Source organism: Pecten maximus, chromosome 14 (genome assembly GCF_902652985.1).
Source record: "Pecten maximus chromosome 14, xPecMax1.1, whole genome shotgun sequence".
Classification (NCBI taxonomy): domain Eukaryota; kingdom Metazoa; phylum Mollusca; class Bivalvia; order Pectinida; family Pectinidae; genus Pecten; species Pecten maximus.
Genome location: NC_047028.1, coordinates 33,306,867 through 33,333,322, shown reverse-complemented (window position 1 = coordinate 33,333,322; position 26,456 = coordinate 33,306,867). Strand labels below are relative to the sequence as shown.

The window sequence follows — 26,456 nt, the reverse complement described above, 5'->3', positions numbered from 1 at the left end:
TCAGGCCATACATATCTATTTTCTCGATTCATAACATACTGGCCAATCAGTGGCTGCCAGACATTTTATCCTTGGCTCAACTTTCTATACACAGGGGCTGTTTCAAAAATATATTTTTTCAATTGGTTGGTTGTTCCCTTATATACCTGTTTAATGGAAACTAATCACGCCTAAAGAAAGATTGAGCATTGATGTTTCAAATGTTGTACACATATCCTGAAAGCGTATGACCTTCTATAGGATAGATAACCAGGCATGACATCACACAGATGAATGCTGCTACAAATTCTCCTGAATAACTAACACAGTGAAAACGTTAGTGTAAAATGATGCGTCAGTTTTTGTAAATTTACCATTAATATTAGACACAGCAAAACAAGGAGAGGAAATTCACATCTTTAGCTCAACAATACTTAGTATACATGATACAATGTGATTGATAATTAGATATATATAACACAGTAAAACAAATGACAAAAAAAATTTGGTCCCGCACTGACCAACTGACTAGGCCTTTAACTCAATTATACTGTGATGACGGCACCAAACTGTCTATATGGACACGAGTGAAAATTTCTGATTCTTTAAATACTGAAATATCTGGTTTCATTATCAATATTGAACACTTTAATGTCCAAGTAATTATATTTCCACCACAATACGCTGTGTTATTCCACTCTCAAGCCATTGTATAAATGTGCAGACTGTTGGATATATATGTGTTATATACCACTAGTGGAATATGACCTTCCGGTCTTTTGATTGGTCAAGAATTCCAACTTTGACCCGAGCTGCAATTGTAATTAACATCATCAATAATTGAATGACGTCACATCACCGGGTCTCCGCCATCACCTGTACCCATTATTTGCATGCCTGAAATAAGACTTGGCCATATTTCTCTTTGATTCAAGCCGATATTATCGTGGTAGAAACAGGTCACACGACTCGTGATTTTTGGATATGGAATTTATTTCACACTCGTAAGTTATTTTTAAAAGTTACAAAAGACACTCGCTGAAGCATATGTCTTTTGTAACTTAAAAAAAAATACAAATGTAACTTACTTATGTGAAATAAATTCCATATCCAAAAATCACTCGTTGCGTAACCTCTATATATTTATATACACCCAGCTTTACGTGTGAAATTTCTGGAAAAAAATGCTCCCCGAAGTATACAGCAATGACAAATATCCCCGCCGGTGACCGATACATCTCTATTTTGCATACAGACACCGTGATGGGATTCTAAGACTGAAGAATTGCCAACTCCATCTGGGGACTTCGGAGAAGCACATGTTTAACAACTCACATTGGAAATAACGTGGGCTAATCTGTGGGTTATTGCAGACTTTTATCTCCAGATAATGTCAGAAATTGAAATACATGCTTCTAATGAGATCAAAGAAATGAAGTAACAGAGAATTTCTGCCAATCTTCCTACCATATTACTGAGAAATTATGTTATAGAAAACCTACTCAGAATTCATAGAATTTCGGGAACCTTTCTTTCAACACATAACCTGATATTAGCGATGCTGTTTAGATTTGTAAAATGAATGAAACTTCTCGCTTTCTATTTTATTACCGTGATATTGAGAGCCAAAAAAATTATTCTGTCAATAATTCTATAACCCAGACAAGGTAATTGAAAAAATGGACAGACAGTTTTTCGTAAATTATTCCGAGTTGTTTTTAATTCCAATAAAATATTGGATAATATTATTGATAAGTGTCAATTACGAGAAGATGTCCTTTTCTACGATTTCTTATTGAATAATTGCTGTCTACTTAATCCAATATTAAAGGATTACACAAATTGCTTTTATGATAAAATACAAATAGGATTTATAATCTTATTGTTAAATCATTTTTTATGGTAGCCTACAAACACAATTCATTTTGTCCTTTTTAAACCATAAATTTGTATAACAACCTATAAAACCAATTCATAGACCCTTGTACATTTTAAAATTATCAATATTTTGTAATGCCTTGTACAGGTCTATGAAACTTCATCTGAAGGCATTATATGTCTTTAAAAAGTAGCTCAATGGATAAATTTTCTTTTTCTTTAAATAAGTTTTTTTTTATCCACAATTTTAACTCAAAATTAAAGGTTTTATCAAACAGCTACAAAACAGTAAACTGTTATATAAAGCTTTCGGGACCAGGTCCAGGTTGGGTTTTAGGGGTTTGGAAAAGTGAGTAAAATAGAGATAGGATTTGAGGGGTTTGGAAAAGTGAGTAAAATAGAGATAGGATTTGAGGGGTTTGGAAAAGTGAGTAAAATAGAGACAGGATTTGAGGGGTTTGGAAATATTAGCCAAATAGAGATAGCATTTGAGGGGTTTGAAAATGTTAGCCAAATAGAGATAGGATTTGAGGGGTTTGAAAATGTTAGACAAGTAGAGATAGGATTTGAGGGGTTTGGAAAAGTTGGTTAGTTGGGTATGGAAAGAAAATTAAGAGACAAAGGTTTTGCACTGGAAACATTGTATTAAATATGATTTAACTAATAAATGCAAATTCTGTCTTATATAACTGAATATTGGAGTGCCAATTTCTTAATCTGTGAAAATTTTGTTATATGCAAATTAATGAAGGTGCATACGGAGTAATGGTTTTGAATGTAAACAACCATGTCAATAAAACCAATCACTAAGTTGTATCAAAACCTTCTACAGAAAACACAAAATAGCTGTAAAGTGTTCAAACTAACAAGTTAACATTAAAGTGTCCAGACTAACAAGTTAACATTAAAGTGTCCAGACTAACAAGTTAACATTAAAGTGTCCAGACTAACAAGTTAACATTAAAGTGTCCAGACTACAAGTTAACATTAAGGTCCAGACTAACAAGTTAATAAGTGTCCAGACTAACAAGTTAACATTAAAGTGTCCAGACTAACAAGTTAACATTAAAGTGTCCAGACTAACAAGTTAACATTAAAGTGTCCGTACTAACAAGTTAACATTAAAGTGTCCAGACTAACAAGTTAACATTAAAGTGTCCAGACTAACAATCTAACATTAAAGTGTCCAGACTAACAAGTTAACATTAAAGTGTCCAGACTAACAAGTTAACATTAAAGTGTCCAGACTAACAAGTTAACATTAAAGTGTTCAGACTAACAAGTTAACATTAAAGTGTCCAGACTAACAAGTTAACATTAAAGTGTTCAGACTAACAAGTTAACATTAAAGTGTCCAGACTAACAAGTTAACATTAAAGTGTCCAGACTAACAAGTTAACATTAAAGTGTCCAGACTAACAAGTTAACATTAAAGTGTCCAGACTAACAAGTTAACATTAAAGTGTCCGTACTAACAAGTTAACATTAAAGTGTCCAGACTAACAAGTTAACATTAAAGTGTCCAGACTAACAAGTTAACATTAAAGTGTCCAGACTAACAAGTTAACATTAAAGTGTCCAGACTAACAAGTTAACATTAAAGTGTTCAGACTAACAAGTTAACATTAAAGTGTCCGTACTAACAAGTTAACATTAAAGTGTCCAGACTAACAAGTTAACATTAAAGTGTCCAGACTAACAAGTTAACATTAAAGTGTTCGTACTAACAAGTTAACATTAAAGTGTCCAGACTAACAAGTTAACATTAAAGTGTTTGTACTAACAAGTTAACATTAAAGTGTTTGTACTAACAATTAACATTAAAGTGTCCAGACTAACAAGTTAACATTAAAGTGTCCAGACTAACAAGTTAACATTAAAGTGTCCAGACTAACAAGTTAACATTAAAGTGTCCAGACTAACAAGTTAACATTAAAGTGTCCAGACTAACAAGTTAACATTAAAGTGTTTGGACTAACAAGTTAACATTAAAGTGTCCAGACTAACAAGTTAACATTAAAGTGTTCAGACTAACAAGTTAACATTAAAGTGTCCAGACTAACAAGTTAACATTAAAGTGTCCAGACTAACAAGTTAACATTAAAGTGTCCAGACTAACAAGTTAACATTAAAGTGTTCAAAATAACAAGCCCCCCCCACCAACATTAGAGTTATTTAAATCTGAGTTATAGAGCCCATTCACTGACTGCCTCTCACATCTGTGGGAGAAACTTTTAAGACAATCAAATGAATTGGCTGGAAGTCAATATTTTGAATTGAGAAACACCAACTGTCAAAATGTCAGCCTAATTCTCGTGTCAAGTGGAAATATGGATCAATATCTGTCATACACACAAAGAGCGTGATTCTGGTCCTAAAGAGGGACCCATCACCAAACCGTGTCAACCTTTGTTTAAACAAAATACCATTTAATCTCAAAATTCAAATGAATAATTTGACTTGTATATTTATTCAGTCAGTGTTTTTAGGTTTAATGGCAGAAAAATATGGCTGGCGGATCGACAGTTGTCTTTGAGGATTACGAGTTCTGAGAGTAAATAATCTGTGTATGTTTGAAAAACAGGGTAATAACTTGTAATCGTAACCATTGTAAAGATTCCCATGGTTACAATGTAAAACAGGGCCAACTCAGAGATATCATTTAAATGATCAATTTTTTTTTAAATTTCTGCAGTTTTTCCTATTTATTGCTGAACCATTGATAAATACTCTAAATATAGAAACGTGAGCTACTTCATCATTAACAGATGTGGTAACTTTTGTCCGGTATGTATCCTGACCTTATATGAACCAGAAATCTATATATAGATGCAGTAACAGGGATCTTTTCTTTTTCACTCATTTAGGATTGGGCTTTTTGTCTGTTTTGACAAGTAAATAAGTGAATTGGATGAAGATTTTGGCAGTTAATCGCAGATTTTGGTTATATTGGTTTACTGTGAAACATCATTGGTCCAAAAAAGCCCTATGAAAAAAACAGTCCTGCACAGTGTCCACAAATACACACCTAAAATATTATTGTTTTATCGCCATCCAAACGTTATGATAATTTTTACCTGTCAGTTGTTTGTTTATGAAATAAGGATCGACCCAGTGATTATATGTTACTTTTAGACAAGTCTTGACAAATACTTCCATGGCCTGTACTGACATGTGCAGGGCAATCATGATTTATACCTAAAATGTTACATTTCAAAAACTGATGATCTGGTTCAGTAAGGTAAATTGACAGACCCAAAGATACTGCAAGAAATATGCCCCCCACCCCCACCACCTCTTCAACCCCCAAACTCTGAACAGGCCCAAGGATACTACAAGAAGTTTGTTTCCCCCCCCCCCCCCCCCCCCCCCCCCACCCCCACCCCTCCAACCCCCAAACTCTGAACAGGCCAAAAGATACTACAAGAACTTTGGATCAATTCTGTATATACTCTGACATGACAACCAATTTTAGTATTCAAGACCATCCATAAAAATTCCCCTAATGGTCAGTGCTGCCGCGGTTGATGTCCTTGGAAAAGACAGTTTACCCCTAGACACTCTGGATGGCATGCAAAGGGCCTCCTGTATGTTTACCTCAGTGAGGTATTCACCAACTACTACAAAGAGACCCTGCCTCAAAATGACCCTGGCTGTTCATGGGGTGATAAACCCAGCAAACAAACAAATCAATCCCCAAGTGAATTTGGTCAATTATAGGTGTAACAGTACAAGAGATATGTTCTAGATAATATGAAGCATAGACTGGCAGAATGATGGATTGATAAACTAATGGAAACAAAGATGGACAGACAAAAGGACAGACAGAAAACATGATTCCAGTAAAAAAAACCTACATTGTTTCAAGCACTGTAATGACAGGATCGATAACAATAGAAATGTCCATGAAGAAAAATAAACATATTTAGCAGAAAAAAATTAATTAATTTTTGTACAGTGAAAAACAATCACAGTTTTTGTGTTAACATAAAAATATATGCCTGAAAAAACAAAAGAACACATGACCAAATATACATGTATATTAGGTGTGTGTCAATCAGTATAAAATATACATGTATATATTAGGTCTGTGTCAATCATACACTATACATGTGTATATTAGGTGTGTGTCAATAATTATACAATATACATGTATATATTAGGTGTGTGTCAATCATTATACAATATACATGTATATATTAGGTGTGTGTCAATCATACAATATACATGTATATATTAGGTCTGTGTCAATCATTATACAATATACATGTGTATATTAGGTGTATGTCAATCATACACTATACATGTATATATTAGGTCTGTGTCAATCAGTATACAATATACATGTATACATTAGGTCTGTGTCAATCATTATACAATATACATGTATATATTAGGTATGTGTCAATCATACAATATACATGTATATATTAGGTGTATGTCAATCATACAATATACATGTATATATTAGGTCTGTGTCAATCATTATACAATATACATGTATATATTAGGTCTGTGTCAATCATACAATATACATGTATATATTAGGTCTGTGTCAATCATCCACTATACATGTATACATTAGGTCTGTGTCAATCATTATACAATATACATGTTTATATTAGGTGTGTGTCAATCAGTATACAATATACATGTATACATTAGGTCTGTGTCAATCAGTATACAATATACATGTATATATTAGGTCTGTGTCAATCATTATACAATATACATGTGTATATTAGGTCTGTGTCAATCATACAATATACATGTATATATTAGGTCTGTGTCAATCATTATACACTATACATGTATACATTAGGTCTGTGTCAATCATTATACAATATACATGTATATATTAGGTGTGTGTCAATCATACACTATACATGTATACATTAGGTGTATGTCAATCAGTATACAATATACATGTATACATTAGGTCTGTGTCAATCATTATACAATATACATGTATACATTAGGTCTGTGTCAATCATTATACAATATACATGTGTATATTAGGTGTGTGTCAATCATACAATATACATGTATATATTAGGTGTGTCAATCATTATACACTATACATGTATACATTAGGTCTGTGTCAATCATTATACAATATACATGTATATATTAGGTGTATGTCAATCATTATACAATATACATGTATATATTAGGTGTGTGTCAATCATACACTATACATGTATACATTAGGTGTGTGTCAATCATTATACAATATACATGTATATATTAGGTGTGTGTCAATCAAAAAGGGGTATACAAGATTTGGGGTGGGACACCGACGCCGACACCAACAGGCATTAGTTCAGGGTTACTCGAAACTTGTGAGATGATAACTAAATAATTGGTGAAGTTTTAAGTTGTACTCACATTCTTTGGTATTTGTTTCGTTCATCTCCTGAAACCGACGGCCTTGTTTTGGTCAGAGCTGTCGTCAGATGTGCGCGACTTATCTGGACCATCGGAGACTTGGAGGTGGCCACGGGTGAGAACAAAGTTTCTGCTGTACTGACACGCTCCAGTGACTTATTTACCTTCAGCCTCGCTTTGATTTGATCCACCTGACATAAAAAAGATTCAGATTTAAACAATATCAAAATAAAACTCTCTTATTCCTATTGTCTTAAATTATTTGTCGAGAAATCCAACTAGAAAATTATTCATTATTTGGTAAATTTCTTAATATTTGTGGCTCATATTGAGTTCTAGCATAATTTAACTGATATATCTGACAAAAGTTAAAAATAGATCATATCTATCATTTAGTCATTGTCAGAGTACCATTGTGCAGAAAATCACAATTTTGAAAAACATGCTTCTAGAAATCAGTCAAAGGGAGACAACTCTCAAACATAAATGCATTATTGTTGTTGGACATAAATTATTTTGGTGTTTTATTTGGGATCATTAAAACTTTGACTAGCCTTTCCAAAAGTGTATTATAACCTCATTTTTTCATGATTTTCCCTTTAATACACAATAAATACAAACCTGTTCAGAACTACTTTGATATCAAATAAAACTCGATCTCCCCATAATGATGCTATATATGACAGAAGTCTACTTGGCAGATTTGTCATATGGTGCCATTTGGATGATTTTTAAAAACTATTTTCCAAAAAAATTGGAAAAGTTTTGTTCTGACTCTAGTAAGTCTATGTTAGACCTCTTGGAAACCTTCTTGTCAACAGTATCCCAGCATACAATAATGAAGATTTAAACCATTAAATGACACAACTTTCAGCCAAAACTTTCCCCAGTCAACTCAGAAGTTAAGAGTGACTCCATATCTATACTCATTTTTTCAAAAGGCAAGTAAAACTACCAAACAAACCTGGAAATTTAACTTCTCTTCCATTTCTTCACTGACATCTGCTATGCCTTCCTCGAGTTTCGGTATATATGTGACTAGAGAACTCCAAGATGGCCGCCGATCCCGCAGGGCGACCTTGGTAATCTGGAGGTCAATCTTTTTGTGGTGAGCGTCTAGTTGTGACCGTAAAGCCGAATCACTTATTGCCTTCTTCGGTGAAGAACCCTGGCTATCTCCCTTTACAAGACGACCCGTAATTTCATGTATAGCTTCAAGTTGAGCATTATAGAGCAAAGCTTTCAAATCTGCACCAGAAAAATGTTCGCATTCGTCGGCAAAATATTGTAGATTGACGTCAGGACCAAGGGTAATATTTCTGGTCAACGCTTGGAGAATCTTCAATCTTTCCTCCTACAAAAACAAGACAAAATGTCATGAGTTTTCAAAAAATAACTTAAGATGAATTTCTCTATTTTACTATCTTAACATTATTCTTAAAACTGAGGAAAACTAAAGAAAACTTGGAAGATCAAAAGGTGAAAACAAAATTGGTTTCAAAACTTTTATTGTCAAGCTTAAAGTCATAAAAATACAACACCAATAATTATACAACTGATTCCCATGATTTCTTTTATTTTTTATTTTTTGTCTTTTAACTGAAATTAATAGAAAATTGAATGATTTCCCTGTGAACGTCCTATATATTTCTCCATATGACAGAATATACAAATATTTTTCAATGGTGTTTCTTGCAAAAAATGTCATACTCATGAATCTATATGTATGTGATATTCAACAGGAAACCATTTAATATCCTCTATTTCTACCACAATACGCCGTGTTATTCCACTCTCAAGCCATTGTATAAATGTGCCGACTGTTGGATAAATGTATGTTATATACTACTAGTGGTATATGACATTCCGGTCTTTTGATTGGTCAAGAATTCGAACTTTGACTTTGATGTCACATCACCGGGTCCCGGATGTCATATTATGTTATATTTGGCCACGTTTCCCTTTGATTCAAACCGATATTATTGTGATAGAAACAGGTCACACGACTCGTGATTGTTGGATGTGGAATTTTTTTCACACTCGTAAGTTATCTTTTAAAAGTTGCAAAAGACAGTCGCTAAAGCTCATGTCTTTCGTAACTTTTAAAAAATAACTTACTCGTGTGAAATAAATTCCATATCCAACAATCACTCATTGTGTAACCTCTATATAACTGTCCTACCTTGTTGGGTAGTTGACATTGAAGACACTTGTCCAGACGTCCGGGACGCAGGAGTGCGGGATCAATAAGGTCCGGACGACTGGTTGCAGCCAATACATATACACCTGGTTGTCATGGAAACAAAGCATCGATTACTACGTATGGTAGTCATAGTAACACAACATCAATCTCACTTATGGTTTAGTTTTTTTTTCCATGTACAAGGAAACAAAACAAAGTCGTAATGACCTAAAATTCTTCAGTGTACAGGAAAAACCTACGACAGATCAGATACAAGAGGGGTCAGAAGACAACATAGCTTATCAAGTTTATTGTAATTCGTAATTAGTTACTTAAAGTAGGTCAAAGGCCACGGTCGAGGTCAGTATGTCTGCAAATGTAGCACCAATGGAAAGGCCTTGTCACAAGGAACACACATGTCAAATATAATAGCCCTATCCTATATGTACGGTTAACATACTGTGACCAAGGATAATTTTTTTTAAAGTAAGTCAATGTCAAGGTCAAGGTCAGAAGGTCTGCAAATATAGACCAATGGACGCATACCTTCTAGTCCTTCTACACCGTCCAGCTGGGTCAGAAGCTGGTTGACCACTCGGTCCGTCACACCTGTGTTGTCATGACCACGCCTACAAACAATGAACAGGTAAATCGTCACAGGTAAACAAACAGGTAAATCATCAAAGGTAAACAAACAGGTAAATCATCAAAGGTAAACAAACAGGTAAACGAGAGACTTGATTGAGTGACTTTGGTCGAGTGACTTAATTGAATGACTTAATTGAGTGACTTTGGTCGAGTGACTTACTCGAGTGAATTGATTGAGTGACTTACTCGAATAACTTGATCAAGTGACTTGATCGAGTGACTTGACCGAGTGATTTGATCAACTGACTTGATTGAGTGACTTTGGTCGAGTGACTTTGGTCGAGTGACTTGATTGAGTGACTTGATCGAGTGACTTGATTGAGTGACTTGATCGAGTGACTTGATCGAATGACTTGATCGAGTGACTTTGGTCGAGTGACTTGATCGAGTGACTTGACCGAGTGATTTGATCAACTGACTTGATTGAGTGACTTTGGTCGAGTGACTTTGGTCGAGTGACTTGATCGAGTGACTTGATCGAGTGACTTGATCGAGTGACTTGATTGAATGACTTGATCGAGTGACTTTGGTCTAGTGACTTGATCGAGTGACTTGACCGAGTGATTTTACCAACTTTCCCTATACATAGATATGGTGCATGAGACGGGGAAATCTGCTTTACATAGTGCAAATTTTTTCTTTCTCATTAGATCTGAGACATTAATGTGACATTTGGACAAAAAGTTACGGCATAATGACGTCATAACCAAGTGTCCTTATGGAGCATAATCTACAAGGGTCATTTCGTCAAACTAAAGAAATTTAAATAATAATAGCTGGTATCATTTTTATGCACTTTCAAAGCAGTATGAGAAAAAAAATAAACTGTTAGCTGCAGATGTTTGTAATGTATTTATCCCAGTCGCAGACATTTTGTATCATAACATTCTCAGTTTCCCCTTATATGAGATTTCGTTACAGAATGTCGGCCCTTGACCAATATAAAAGAATTTGGACTCTTTACGGGTAAAATAAAACTGATGTATGTATAAACAATACAAAGTTTTTTTATTTTAAACAAATTTATTTTAAACAGTTATGAAACAAGCTATTTGATCTTAATTACTCTTGTTGGCCCTGATGGAAGTACAATAGGGGTCGAACTGTGGAGGAAAAGTACCCAGAGAAAACACATATGGTCAGGCAGGTAATCCCGTACCTTTTTATATCCGATCAACGAATCAAACCCCGGCCACTTAGGTAGAGTGTATTACCACTACGCCACCCAACCACCTCGGTCTGTGTATATGACACCAACCACCTCGGTCTGTGTATATGTCACCAACCACCTCGGTCTGTGTATATGACACCAACCACCTCGGTCAGTGTATATGACACCAACCACCTCGGTCTGTGTATATGTCACCAACCACCTCGGTCTGTGTATATCTGTCACCTGTAAAAACACTTACCTCGGAGCTATGGAGTCAAATTCGTCAAAGAACAGGATACAAGGTTTGGCACTTTGAGCCCTGTAACAAAAAAGTTTTTAAAAAAAATTGAAGGCATGCAACTAAATGTATTCCACTGATTGATACATTCCTATATAAATAGGGGGCCATGATAGGTCAGTCAGTTACAGCATGGCCACGCTACCTCAGGTGAGATCCGGTCCAACACTCCTTACCCATATATGTTGTTTCTCAGGAAGCTAAGAAACAGCCCGGTCTGTGTTGTCATGGTTGTGTTCTTGGGCAAGACACTTTACCATGACTGTTCTGGATGGCATGTGATGGGCCTTCCGTATTTTGTTCAGTGATGTAGTCACCAACTACTACAAAGAAAACCCCTCCTCAAAATGTCAATTGCTGTTCATGTGGGGATAAACCCAGCAGACAAGCTTATGAAAAGTCAAATATGTAGTTGATTTATGAATTTGTTTTTGTTTAACGTCCTATTAACAGCCAGGGTCATTTAAGGATGTGCCAAGCTTTGGAGGTGGAGGAAAGCCGGAGTACCCGGAGAAAAACCACCGGCCTACGGTCAGTACCTGGCAACTGCCCCACGTAGGTTTCGAACACGCAACCCAGAGGTGGAGGGCTAGTGTTAAAGTGACGGGACACCTTAACCACTCGGCCACCGCGGCCCCATGTAGTTGAACTCTTAGGCACTAATTTTTTCTTTCATGTCAAGAAATCAACAATAAGACATACCAATATAAGTATCTGCCAACATTTTTCATTGTATGAACTTAAATGATTAGACAAAAGGCAAATAAGATATCATGACCTTTTAATAAAAACTGAGAGATAGATACCGTAGAGTCAAAAATGAATTAATGGGGTATGAAACACTCATAAAATGCTACCTCCAAAGAAAAAGATTTCCAATCGAACATCAGACCTATGTTGAATACAGTTCATAAGAGTTATTCCCCCTGTGATGGCTGATGTATACATATGCTAATGTAGTCAGAAGCCATGTTGGACACCTGGGGCCTGTTCGTTTTTGCAGATAAACCGGTTTTTCAGTTTTTAATGAAATATTTCAAACATATATGTTGACGGATCTATGAATGTAAATACAGGCCTTGGGAGTCTTTGTCAAAGCTTGTCTAAAAACAATATAAAATCACCAGGTCCGTCTTAATTTCATAAACAAACAACACTGGTCCAACTGGTCCAACTGTTTGGACCGCAAAAAGTTAACGGCCCAGGAACAAGACTGAACAACATGATGAAATATAAAGGGAGATAACTCCTCTTTATGTGATAAAAGAAAAAAGAAAATACAGTAATGTGTTGTATTTTTTTTTCATGGTAAGGTAATGTTTTTATTCTTCGATAATCTAATATTTATCCTAATCTGTCACTACATCAGTGAGGCTAAATGGTTACATGTAATCGTTTTACAAGATGAATGTGTCTCAGACAGCAAGAAAACACACATGCATACGCCTAATCTGATGAAAGTGTCCCAAACAGCCTGAAAATCCCCATTCATGGCCTTACCTTATAAACGTGTCTCGGACAGCTTGTTCACTAGCTCCAATGTATTTGCTAAGCAGTTCTGGACCCTGAAGATATCAATATTTTATAAAATAAAGATCAGAAAGACAAAAAAATTTGTCAAAGTGTTATATCACATTTGGAAACATGTTATAACCAGAACTCATCATATTTACAGATATCAGTATTTAAAAGGCAAAAATAAACAATAGATTTTTTCCAAACAATATATGGAAAACAATTTTATAACAGCATAATATATTGACTTTTTCGATCTTTCTATGCCCAAAGTAAAAACAATAATACTAGCTATTCAAGGAAGGGGTTTACATAAACTGCTTGCCAAATAAATTTCATTAAAATATACAAGATGCCAAAGGATATTTACCTCAATTTATACAGTTTGATAAAGTTGTGACCACACTTGTTGGCCATGAGCTAGGAGAGTTTTTGTTTGGCTAGAAGAGTTTTTGTTGATCTTTGGATATTTATCTTAATACTGATAAAGTTGAGACCACATTCGTTGGCCACGACCCGGGCTAGGAGAGTTTTTTGTCTGGCTAGGAAAGTTTTTTGTCTGGCTAGGAGAGTTTTTGTCTGAATAGGAGAGTTTCTGTCTGGCTAGGAGAGGCTTTTGTCTGGCTAGGAGAGTTTCTGTCTGGCTAGGAGAGGCTTTTGTCTGGCTAGGAGAATTTTTGGCTGGCTAGGAGAGTTTCTGTCTGGCTAAGAGAGGCTTTTGTCTGGCTAGGAGAGTTTCTGTCTGGCTAGGAGAGGCTTTTGTCTGGCTAGGAGAGTTTTTATCTGGCTAGGAGAGGCTTTTTGTCTGGCTAGGAGAGTCTTTTGTTTGGCTAGAAGAGGCTTTTGTTTGGCTAGGCGAGGTTTTTTGTCTGGCTAGGAGAGTCTTTTGTTTGGCTAGAAGAGGCTTTTGTTTGGCTAGAAGAGGCTTTGTCTGGCTCGGAGAGTTTCTGTCTGGCTAGGAGAGGCTTTTGTCTGGCTAGGAGAGTTTCTATCTGGCTAAGAGAGGCTTTTGTTTGGTTCGGAGAGTTTCTGTCTGGCTAGGAGAGGCTTTTGTCTGGCTGGGAGAGTTTTTGTCTGGCTAGGAGAGGCTTTTGTCTGGCTGGGAGAGTTTTTATCTGGCTAGCCGAGGTTTTTTGTCTGGCTAGGAGAGTCTTTTGTTTGGCTAGAAGAGGCTTTTGTCTGGCTCGGAGAGTTTCTGTCTGGCTAGGAGAGGCTTTTGTCTGGCTAGGAGAGTTTCTATCTGGCTAAGAGAGGCTTTTGTTTGGTTCGGAGAGTTTCTGTCTGGCTAGGAGAGGCTTTTGTCTGGCTGGGAGAGTTTTTGTCTGGCTAGGAGAGGCTTTTGTCTGGCTAGGAGAAGTTTTTGTCTGGCTAGGAGTTTTTGTCTGGCTAGGAGAGGCTTTTGTCTGGCTGGGAGAGTTTTTGTCTGGCTAGGAGAGGCTTTTGTCTGGCTAGGAGAGGTTTTCTGTCTGGCTAGGAGAGGCTTTTGTCTGGCTAGGAGAGTTTTTGTCTGGCTAGGAGAGTTTTTGTTTGGCTAGGAGAGGCTTTTGTCTGGCTAGGAGAGTTTTTGTCTGGCTAGGAGAGTTTTTGTCCAACTAGGAGAGTTTTTCTCTGGCTAGGAGAGTTTTTTGTCTGGCTGGGAGAGTTTTTGTCTGGCTAGGAGAGGTTTTTGTCTGGCTAGGAGAGTTTTTGTCTGGCTAGGAGAGTTTTTGTCCAACTAGGAGAGTTTTTCTCTGGCTAGGAGAGTTTTTGTCTGGCTAGGAGAGTTTTTGTCCAACTAGGAGAGTTTTTCTCTGGCTGGGAGAGTTTTTTGTCTGGCTAGAAGAGTTTTTTGTCTGGCTAGGAGAGGTTTTGTGGCTAGGAGAGGTTTTGTTTAGCTAGGAGAGTTTTTTGTCAATCTTAGGATATTTACCTTAATACTGATAAAGTTGAGGCCACACTCGTTGGCCACGACCCCAGCTAGGAGAGTTTTCCCTGTCCCTGGAGCTCCATACAAAAGAAGTCCAGACCTCAGCCTCAGGGGACAGGATGCAAACAATTCTGGGTACTGTCAAACAAACAAGGAAAGACCCATTTGTATAGTCATAGTATCAATGTCTTTTTACCAAAAAAAAAATTAGACTTTTAATGATAATCAGATATATTTCAAACAGAAAACATCAAATATTTTTTTATTTCTTAAATATTAGGATCACTACACAAATGTATTTAATTTGTACAAACTTAGTATCAGTTGTATGTATGTACAACTAAGTATCAGTTGTATGTATGTACAACTTAGTATCAGTTGTATGTATGTACAACTTAGTATCAGTTGTATGTATGTACAACTAAGTATCAGTTGTATGTATGTACAACTAAGTATCAGTTGTATGTATGTACAACTAAGTATCAGTTGTATGTATGTACAACTAAGTATCAGTTGTATGTATGTACAACTAAGTATCAGTTGTATGTATGTACAACTAAGTATCAGTTGTATGTATGTACAACTAAGTATCAGTTGTATGTATGTACAACTAAGTATCAGTTGTAGGTATGTACAACTTAGTATCAGTTGTATGTATGTACAACTAAGTATCAGTTGTATGTATGTTGTATGTATGTACAACTAAGTACCAGTTGTATGTATGTACAACTAAGTATCAGTTGTAGGTATGTACAACTTAGTATCAGTTGTATGTATGTACAACTAAGTACCAGTTGTATGTATGTTGTATGTATGTACAACTAAGTATCAGTTGTATGTATGTACAACTTAGTACCAGTTGTATGTATGTTGTATGTATGTACAACTAAGTACCAGTTGTATGTATGTACAACTTAGTACCAGTTGTATGTATGTTGTATGTATGTACAACTAAGTATCAGTTGTATGTATGTTGTATGTATGTACAACTTAGTATCAGTTGTATGTAGGTACAACTAAGTATCAGTTGTATGTATGTTATGTATGTACAACTAAGTATCAGTTGTATGTATGTACAACTTAGTACCAGTTGTAAGTATGTTGTATGTATGTACAACTAAGTACCAGTTGTAGGTATGCACAACTAAGTACCAGTTGTATGTATGTACAACTAAGTACCAGTTGTAGGTATAACTAAGTACCAGTTGTATGTATAACTAAGTACCAGTTGTAGGTATAACTAAGTACCAGTTGTAGGTATAACTAAGTACCAGTTGTAGGTATAACTAAGTACCAGTTGTATGTATAACTAAGTACCAGTTGTATGTAGGTATAACTAAGTACCAGTTGTAGGTATAACTAAGTACCAGTTGTAGGTATAACTAGGTACCAGTTGTAGGTATAACTAAGTACCAGTTGTAGGTATAACTAAGCACCAGTTGTAGGTATAACTAAGTACCAGTTGTAGGTATAACTAAGTACCAGTTGTAGGTATAACTAAGTACCAGTTGTAGGTATAACTAAGTACCAGTTGTAGGTATAACTAAGTACCAGTTGTAGGTATAACTAAGTACCAGTTGTATGTATGTATGTATGTACAATGTAGTACCAGTTGTAGGTATAACTAAGTACCAGTTGTAGGTATAACTAAGTACCAGTTGTATGTATGTATGTATGTACAATGTAGTACCAGTTGTAGGTATAACTAAGTACCAGTTGTAGGTATAACTAAGTACCAGTTGTATGTATGTATGTATGTACAATGTAGTACCAGTTGTAGGTATAACTAAGCACCAGTTGTAGGTATAACTAAGTACCAGTTGTAGGTATAACTAAGTACCAGTTGTAGGTATAACTAAGTACCAGTTGTAGGTATAACTAAGTACCAGTAGTATGTATAACTAAGTACCAGTTGTATGTATAACTAAGTACCAGTTGTAGCTATAACTAAGTACCAGTTGTATGTAGGTAATAATGAGATACTTACCTTACTAGGGAGTAGTAGAGTTTCCTTCAGGATGGACTTCACCTCAGTCAAACCCCCTACATCCTCCCAGCCAAGCTCCCCTGTAGTGTGGAGGGGCACGTTTCGTATGGAGGCCGGAGTAAACCCGATGATGGCATGTTTAAAGTCGATCATCTCTAGATTAAACTCTTCGTCGGAGTGATCAGTGTGAAATACATCCCCTGAAATAGAAATGATTTTCATTTATTTTGCATTTGATGACATCATGAGCGATTTTCAATTTTTTAAAAACCTTATGACACAAATTCCAGAAAAGATGAAATTAGGCTTCTTATGATACAGACACATTTCACAATGACAAACAAACTGACAGGACACTGAACCCTGTATATATAGTTTTTTATGTTTCCAAATATAGTAAGCCATTGATGCTTCCGTGGACTCAATTCAGACACTCCTTCAGATATGAAGTGTTGCATTGCCAAAATCCAAGGGCTGCGGCCATGGCCAGGTATCTTGTATCCACCTCGGGGTACAGAGATTGTTAGTGAATACAACCCAGGAATTTTGAAGATGACTTTTCAATGATTTTAAAAACATAAATTTATACGCAACTGATCATGCAGCAACACGACAAAAGAAATAGAAAACATAGTTTGAATTTCGAACTTAATTCATATTAAGGTTTGTTATACTTCCTAAGGGACAATCAAAAGGGGAGATAACTACATCATATAAGCTTGGGACATTTCATTAAACAATCCCGTTTGCGCATTGTTAGATAACCACGGTTGATCGCACTATGCTACACTACACTTATCACGGGTAATAAGTGTAGTGTAGTGTAGTTCAATCAACCGTGGGTCTCCGACGATGCACAAACTGGATTGTTTAATGAAACATTTCAGGCACAAATCTGAATGGACCTTCAGATGCTATGCAGGTCTTAAAAGTCTTTGTTAGTGCTCAAGGAGAAGCAAAAATCACTAGGTCCGTCTTTATTAACGAACAACTCAGTTTGGACCAAAATAAATGAAAACAGTCCAAGAAATGAGTTAACTACTGCCGTTGATATATAATAACTAAGTTTGATGACTTACTTCTGCCGTGAAGGGTATAAGCGTGGATGGCTCTGCTTACGAGGGTGTCAAGGTCCTTAGCAACGAACCCCTCTGTCTTACATAGCAGCCAATCCCATTCTATCTTATCTAAGGTTGCCTCGGAAACCCTTGTTCGGATGATTGTCTTTAAAATATCTTTTCTTTTTTCCTGGTGAAAAATTAAAACAGAAATATGTACATGTATATCTGTTTCACTAAGCACATCATCTCTCATCTCAGAACCCTGGATTTCAGTCATAAATAGATTTTTAATAGTCAATTTATTCTATATCCATATATCTTAGTGTCTGGTTTCACAAATGATACTGCAAAATAATCTATCGGCTTTTAAATCTTAGATATCATGATAATTATCATTAAGAATTTTGAAGACATACAGCTATTTTGTCAGAGATGCTAATTATCATTAAGAATATTTCAGGATATACAACTATTTTGTATATATTTTTCACCTAGGCGGCCAGGGTTTGATTCCCCGATCGGACATGAAAAGGTATGGGGTCACCTGCCCAACCACGTGGGTTTTCCCCAGGTACTCCGGTTTCCCCCCACAGTAAGACCCCTCGCGCGCTTCCATTTCGGCCAACAAGTGTGATTAATATAAGTTGAGATAACTTTTTTCGCATTTGTTGTGAAATAAATAGTTTACATACATACTATTTTGTCAGTAATGATAATTATCATTAAGAACTTTTCAGGACATACAGCTATTTTGTCAGTAATGATAATTATCTTTAAAAAAACTTTTCAGGACATACAGCTATGCTGTCAGGGATGATTCTGGTACAATTAGGACCTTACAAAATATGACATATTCTTCATCGAGAGAACTTGTAATACAAATAAGTATATGTCTAGAAAATATTTACAATGACTCTTACGAGACAAATGAACAAGGTAAAATGCCACAGTATGAGCTGTTCCCTACGATGAATTTTCATAATCTGACAAGATGAGGCAAAATTTATGCACGGCACACGACAGACGACACCACTATGAAGGTCATTGTGACCGTTCAGGTTAAATAAAATAATAAAATCTTTCTCTGGTACAGTTAAAAAATGTTACTCCGAATGTTATTATTCAGACTTAATAATCCTAATATAGAACAATTTTATCATCCAGACAGCCTTTGATTTCAGTTATCATTAAAATGTTCTGGTCTAGTAATGTCTTCTGTAGTGGTCTGAAATGCTCACCTTGTTTAGTGGACGTATATTGATGACCGACTGGACAAAATGTGTGCCTCGGGACGAAGTCAGCAAAGGATGTAAGGAGTTACGTGATTGGCTGGTCGCAATGACAGCTATCCGACTTCCGTTACTGATCTCCTTTCTCAGTAAATCTCGTAACACTGCAATTATTGAAATAATTATTGAATGTAATTATCATCTGTAGGTATTCAAATAATTATTGAATGTAATAATCATCTGTAAGTATTCAAATAAATATTGAATGTAATTATCATAACACATGACAGTCCTTTGGTTTCATTTTGTCTGAATAAATATTTGCAGCAACATGACAATGTGTTGTGTAATAACTTCTTGCTTGATTCTTAAGAATCACTTCAGCTTTTCTGTCGTCCAATATTTAGTTTCACAAAGTTCAACAAATGGAGAAAACCTCATCTCTCTTTTAAAGGGACAATTTAGTCAAGCATGCTTTTTATCATTCAGGCAGAATCGAGAAAACATATATCCAGACAAAATAATTTGCGGTCAATAATTATTTGCTACGAAGCCAATGTCCTTTATGGTCAGTTTAAGTTTTGGGAAAGCCCACGTCAAATATAGCGATACTCCAAATATAGTTCAACATGTTGCGCCCTCTGGTGGGAACAGAGTTGGTTGTAAGTGCCGACACGGTAGATCTCACTATACCTATTTCTTTGGATTTTGATTTAACAAGATGCATGACAAACAGTTCTAACATGTATCATAATTAATAGATTCAATGATGATTTATTGTTTTGACAATTCAAATCGACCAAACACAGGTTTATTCCCTGGGCACCGCACGGGAATTCGTGTTCATGTAATTGTGTACATACATGTATGTATACGGCCGATACGTATGCAGAAAAATATTGCATTTTCATTTGTGTGCGAATGCAAACAAACGCTAACACCAATCTATGTGACTTATTCCATCCAGGATGTAATCAGAACAATACTTATAACAAGTACGAATGGAATTATGATAATGGAAGTTGTACAGAACAAAACTATCGCACTCAACATTACTCCGTAGGCCGATCTACATGTAGGTCAAGTCTCGGCAAACTCGCTCCCGACTGTATGAACTTCTTCATTGTTGTTGCAACCGTTCGAAAAACTCACATCTGTTATATTCATGACCTAACAGTAATTCTCCAGATATTTTGTTTATCCATTCACTGTTTGGTACGAGACCCGCAACCTATAGTTAAAATATCTGCTAACAGCTTCAAATGCAAACCAATGTTGTTTACAGTCACGAGACGGGGCTGTGCTTGCACACATGTATACAAAGTGTGTAGAGACAACTTGCTCATTTGCATATTAATCGTATGGTTATACGATTAGGATCCCCCTTACAATTAATTAAAAAACGCATGGAAAACATAAACTTGTATTAATATATGACCAAGGATAGTTCATAAGGAGAGCTGAAGTACACTTTCATGAAATAATTTGTGAAATGATAAAAAAATAAACAAACTTGACTAAATTGTCCCTTTAAGGAAATATTTAAAATACAAATAATTCACATAAACACAGTTTCAGATTAAACTTGATCACATAAAGTTCTACAAATTAGATTTTCAGGTTTTACGCTACATTACTTATTGTTGACCCCTTACCTTCAGCGACCCTTGACCCATAAATACTCTCTGCGCTCATCTCAGCCTCCGGACCAGATGGCGCTGGCATCACATGATCAAGGTCATCAAACAGGATGACCGCTGGTTGGCGCCAGATGACCTCCTCAAATAAAATGGTCAGGTGCTTCAGGATGTTGTCTGGTGACTTACCTATGAGGAACAGAGAACACAAACACCAGCTCAGAACAATATACTCTAACAGATTTAAATTGAGAGAAGATTCGGGCAGTGTGCCTTGTGGACAGTTCCGTAGCCCCAGTTCAGAACAATATACTCTAACAGATCTAAATTGAGAATAGATTCGGACAGTGTGGTTTGTGGACAGTTCCACAGCCCCAGCTCAGAACAATATACTCTTAGACTAACAGATTTAAATTGAGAGTAGATTCGGACAGTGTGGTTTGTGGACTGTTCCACAGCCCCAGCTCAGAACAATATACTGTAAACGTACTTATTTTAGCGGTAGTTTAATTTTAGCGCTTTTCGCGTTCTTTGTGGAGCGCTAATTCATAAAACTGAATATTTACACAAGTGTACTTATGTATAACGGTAGTCAATGCAAGCCGGCGGCCATCATTTGTCGATACCACTACTACAATGTAGCTAGAATATTCCATTGGTATCAAACAGGGGGAATATATCCAACACAGGTAATACCTGATATGCCCTATTGAAGTCGTAGGACAGCCCAATAGCTGGATAAAATGTTTGTTTAGACTAATCACAAAAAATACTCTCTGTAAGCTCAACTTTTATTACCAACACCTCTGATAAAGTTGCCGATGGCGGTGGGGAATTGACAGCCGACACTAACAATCTTTTCAACATGGTGAAATTCAGAATACTGAAATCGGCTTTGGGAAGTTAATAAATAACATAACAACTACAACTCACATGTAATTTTAATGAAAACAGTTCACTAGTGACTTACCTGTAGAACACGGGTCGTCTATTCATACATTTATCAGTGGTCGCATGTTTAGTCGATGTCTAATTTTAGAACACGGGTCGTCTGTCAGTGCTTGCCTGTTTTGTCGGTGCCTAATTTTAGAACTGAAATATTTTCCGGATTTTTTTAGCGTAGTCGGGACGACTGCGCTAATTCACGTCCACGCTAATAAATCATATTTTACAATTTTCCGTGTTTGCGCTAAAATTTGACTGCGCTAAAATAAGTACGTTTACAGTACTCTTAGACTAACAGATTTAAATTGAGAGTAGATTCGGACAGTGTGGTTTGTGGACTGTTCCACAGCCCCAGCTCAGAACAATATACTCTAACAGATCTAAATTGAGAGTAGATTCGGTCAGTGTGCCTTGTGGACAGTTCCACAGCTCTGCTGTACTGAACTTTTAATTTATATTGAAATGTGCCCATATCATGTGTGTCCTTTGTACAATTCTATGAGTTTACGGGTGGTAAACAATGTGGTGGACTTTTCTGTCCCTGAGGTTTACAGTAACATGCTTGTCATGTTTTATCTTATTTAAATGGTGGCATGTTTACATAAGTCTCACTTTGAAATTGAAAATTTCGAAATTTAATGAATTATAGGGCTATTACAACTCCCCATCCAGATTTTGACATCTATATTAACATAATTCTAATTTCCTTAATATCTCCTAGATATCAACACTTCGACCCTTAGCATCACTGACGAGTGTGAGAAGGACGAAACAGTTGTATGATATCAATAACATCACTGACGAGTCTGAGAAGGACGAAAAAGTTGTATGATGTCCCTAACATCACTTACAAGTCCTAGAAGGATGAAACAGTTGTATGATGTCCCTAACATCACTAACAAGTCCTAGAAGGATGAAACAGTTGTATGATGTCCCTAATATCACTAATGAGTCCGAGAAGAAAGAAACAGCTGTATGATGTCCCTAACATCACTGACAAGTCCTATAAGCATGAAACAGCTGTATGATGTCCCTAACATCACTGACGAGTCTGAGAAAGGATGAAACAGCTGTATGATGTCCCTAACATCACTGACGAGTTTGAGAAGGATGAAACAGCTGTATGATGTCCCTAACATCACTGACGAGTCTGAGAAGGATGAAACAGCTGTATGATGCCCCTAACATCACTAACAAGTCCTAGAAGCATAAAACAGATGTATGATGTCCCTAACATCACTGACAAGTCTGAGAAGCATAAAACAGCTGTATGATGTCTTTTAGTTGTAAAATACTGAAGCTGGTCTTGTATACACTCGTAATTACCTCTTAGTGGCTTACAATCCACATGTGAGAGATAGGCAAGATTTGGCACCTCAGCCACCCTCCTACAAATAGCACGTGCCAATGAACTCTTCCCACAACCTTTTGACCCTGTGATCAGGAGCATTCCATTTCTGATTCCAGGGTGGGTCATCTTGAACATTTTGTGACTTAATGGTTTACTTCCCAAACAGATCTCTATGTGGCGGATAGCTTGTTCTGCGTATTCTGTAAATCCTCTGTAAAATCCAAAATAACATTTTACAATACGACCTGAAAAACACCAAACTGTAAGTTAAATAAGTTTCATTTAAGCAATGAACAGTGGTTTTAATGTTGTTATTGTCTATATGGCAGCAAGATGTATGTTGGGCAAATGGCATGGGAACCACATTAGGGTTCCCATGCTACATTTGCCCACCATACATCTTGCTGCCATATCGACTATAACAACATTAAAACCACTGTTCAATACTTACATTGTCTTACCATTTCCGTCAACTTTGAAAAAAACTGAACCAACAAAAAAAATCCCGCCTTTTTTAAGGTGTTATAGCCTGAGGCACTGGGTGTTATAGGCGTATGGTGGCAACTGCCTCTTAGCATTGTGTCAATGGGGAAATGTGGAGCAAATATAAATATTATCTTATAACAAAAACACTTTCATGGGATATGCCATTTCACTTATCACATATTTAAATGTTTCTTTTCCTTTTTATTTTAAACTTAAAAACAAATATCTGCCTGCATATTTTACCAAACTTTCTATACATATTGTAGGTATTTTTACCCTAAATTCTTCAGCATTTTAGTAGGTACGGAGGGATCAAAGTCTGCTACGTCCCCATACATGTCAGAGTAGATAAGCATGGGTCGGAAAGGTAGCTTGATGTCCATAGAGGACTTGTAGTTCGTGCTGGCCGAGATGGACACTCTTTCTATGTCCTCGCTGCTCAGTAGCCGGAAACAATCGGCCAGTGGCTGTTCAGCATTCTCCGTATAAGTCACCTGCAGCTCCATAGAGACCGCTACAAAATAATACCATACTAGAGTGACAGGCATCCATTGATTTCTCACCCTAGTTTTCTATTAGAATAAATATTTCAATTAAATCCCTACATGCATTTCAGAAAATAGGTCTCAAAATAAATGCTTAGGGATTATAATTATCAGAGGAATTTATAAAGGGTTAATGTTGTAATAGAAAAGATATTTCAAACATATATACATTTTCTAAAATATTGATGATTAATGAAAATTGTTTTAATAAGAACTATCTTTACTTTTTACACTATGTTGAGTATTTGTCTGAATAGATATTCAGTATAGTATGACTGTAAGTATGATATTGTGAAGATTTTTTTGAAACTGTAGGCTTAATATAAATTATTAAAAATATCAACTTCAATTTTTGTGTCAGATGAATGATTGAAAATTAATCAAGCATTTGTATTCAATTATTTGTCTTTTATTTATTTGTTTTAGGGTTCAAATATAATAAATCAGGAGATATATAGTGTACTGTAGAAATCAGACTTTGGTTTGTTTCTTCGTTTATAAGGGACATAACTCTCTGAACCTCTATATAAAGGACACCTCTCATAAAGGACACTTTTGCCTTGTCCCTTAGGTGTCCTTTATACACAGGTTCGACTGTACTGGGAACAACCAACCAATTGATAAAAATATATTTTTGAAACAGCCCCTGTGTATAGAAAGTTGAGCCAAGGATAAAATGTCTGGCAGCCACTGATTGGCCAGTATGTTATGAAGTGAGAAAATAGATATGTAGCCTGATAGGTAACTATCAATAAGAAATGTTGATATAAATTTCGTAAGTCCGATTGGTTTTTTCCCCAAAAGTTCACGTAAACAGGTAAACATTTAAATATAAGATTTTTGAGAATTTTTACTGCGAAATTCACCTATTTTCAAAATGGCTACCCTGGAGAAAATTTGAGCTGAAGGACCCAACTTTTATTTTTGATTAGGTGTTATATCAGACCCTAAACTTTTGTTATAAACCATAATCGTCATATTGAATTCAAGAATTTGAATGAAATAATCCAAAACGTTAACACTAAAGTCTATTGGAAAACAATTGGTTGGTTGGTCTCTACTGTACATTACTACACAAGTATACCCTGGAATGGTTGATTGACTTTAACTGTAGGGATGCTTCCAGTCAGCACAGCAGACTTACTGGGTAGTCTTTCAGATGATTCACTATCTATCTTCAGTAATATTAATTGATAAATTTCATGAACATGATCATGAATTTGACCAGCAGACTTCACAGCATCAATTCATTTAAGTTATCAATACAGAAGTTTGAAGTTATGGATGAGAAAATCCAGGAAGTTTAAACACCATGGAAAGTTATTTATAGTAGTTTTGAGTTGTTTAAAAAAATACAAGAAAGTTATTTATATAAATTTGGTGAGTGTGAAAGCCCAACAAGGTTATTTATAGAAATTTGCAGTTGACAAAAAAACACAAAAAAAAAACACGGAAATTAATTTATAGATGTTGGCATTGTTGAGAAAACCCCAGAAGGCTACTAATAAGTATTTATACATTTGTATAAGTCTGCAGTTACTTAAAACACAGTTAAGTTATTTATAGAAGTCTGGAGTTGTTGACTGCAGGAGAAATTCTAGAAAGACGTTATAAAAGTTTGGAGTTCCAGTTGAGGAGAACCCAGGAATGTTACATATAGAAGCTTGGATGCTGAAACAATTTGGTTTGCATAAAGATATCTTGAGAACAATTGAACCAAGTTTGGGCATCATCACTGGGGCCTAGAGAGCCTGGCCTCTTTTTTTTTTTAAATTTTGATTACTATGATTAACAGCGTATGAAAGTATGTATGAAAATTTCTTAGACAATTGGTCTACAGAAAATTGAAATCCCATAGCCCAAGTCATTTTTCTATAGACCAATTTTGTGAATGCATATTGTTGAAAGTGGCATAACTGTGTCACGCAAACTCTTGCATCATCCAGTTCATACTCACTCAAATGTTTGAAGCCAATGACACGTTGTTCTCAGTAAAAACACCTCGATTGTAAGCTCTAATTTCATATGACCGTTTGTCAGAAAATATAGGAATGTTATTTACATGAATTGTAATGTATGTCAGGACTCAAACTTTTCATAGCCAATGGGGACCAACACTTAGAAATTTTACATAGACTGACCAGGTTTTCTATAGCATCGGACCATTGGACCACCTTCCTTTTGGACACTGGATTTACATGAATAAGGATGCCTACACTTGCCAAGTACTTTGGGATGAAGTGCTTTGATTTGTTTTTGTTGAACGTC

General features: G+C 35.9%; 1 protein-coding gene across 2 annotated transcripts in view; it reads right to left on the bottom strand.

Moving 5' to 3' along the window:
* LOC117342491 (peroxisome biogenesis factor 1-like) overlaps positions 1-26,456 on the bottom strand; it is a 61,568-nt gene that overhangs the window by 24,393 nt on the left and 10,719 nt on the right. For both annotated transcript variants that reach the window (XR_004535868.1, XM_033904666.1), the window contains exons 7-19: positions 23,920-24,157; positions 23,133-23,368; positions 20,880-21,050; positions 19,234-19,388; positions 18,014-18,182; positions 16,935-17,134; positions 14,951-15,085; positions 13,027-13,091; positions 11,488-11,547; positions 9,974-10,056; positions 9,428-9,531; positions 8,210-8,599; positions 7,246-7,436 (exon numbers count right to left, since the gene is read on the bottom strand). Coding sequence is in view for 1 of the 2 variants with exons in the window: in XM_033904666.1 (XP_033760557.1) it covers positions 7,246-7,436; positions 8,210-8,599; positions 9,428-9,531; positions 9,974-10,056; positions 11,488-11,547; positions 13,027-13,091; positions 14,951-15,085; positions 16,935-17,134; positions 18,014-18,182; positions 19,234-19,388; positions 20,880-21,050; positions 23,133-23,368; positions 23,920-24,157 (2,197 nt within the window). In the remaining variant the exon portion in view is untranslated. The remainder of the gene's footprint in view (positions 1-7,245; positions 7,437-8,209; positions 8,600-9,427; positions 9,532-9,973; positions 10,057-11,487; positions 11,548-13,026; positions 13,092-14,950; positions 15,086-16,934; positions 17,135-18,013; positions 18,183-19,233; positions 19,389-20,879; positions 21,051-23,132; positions 23,369-23,919; positions 24,158-26,456) is intronic.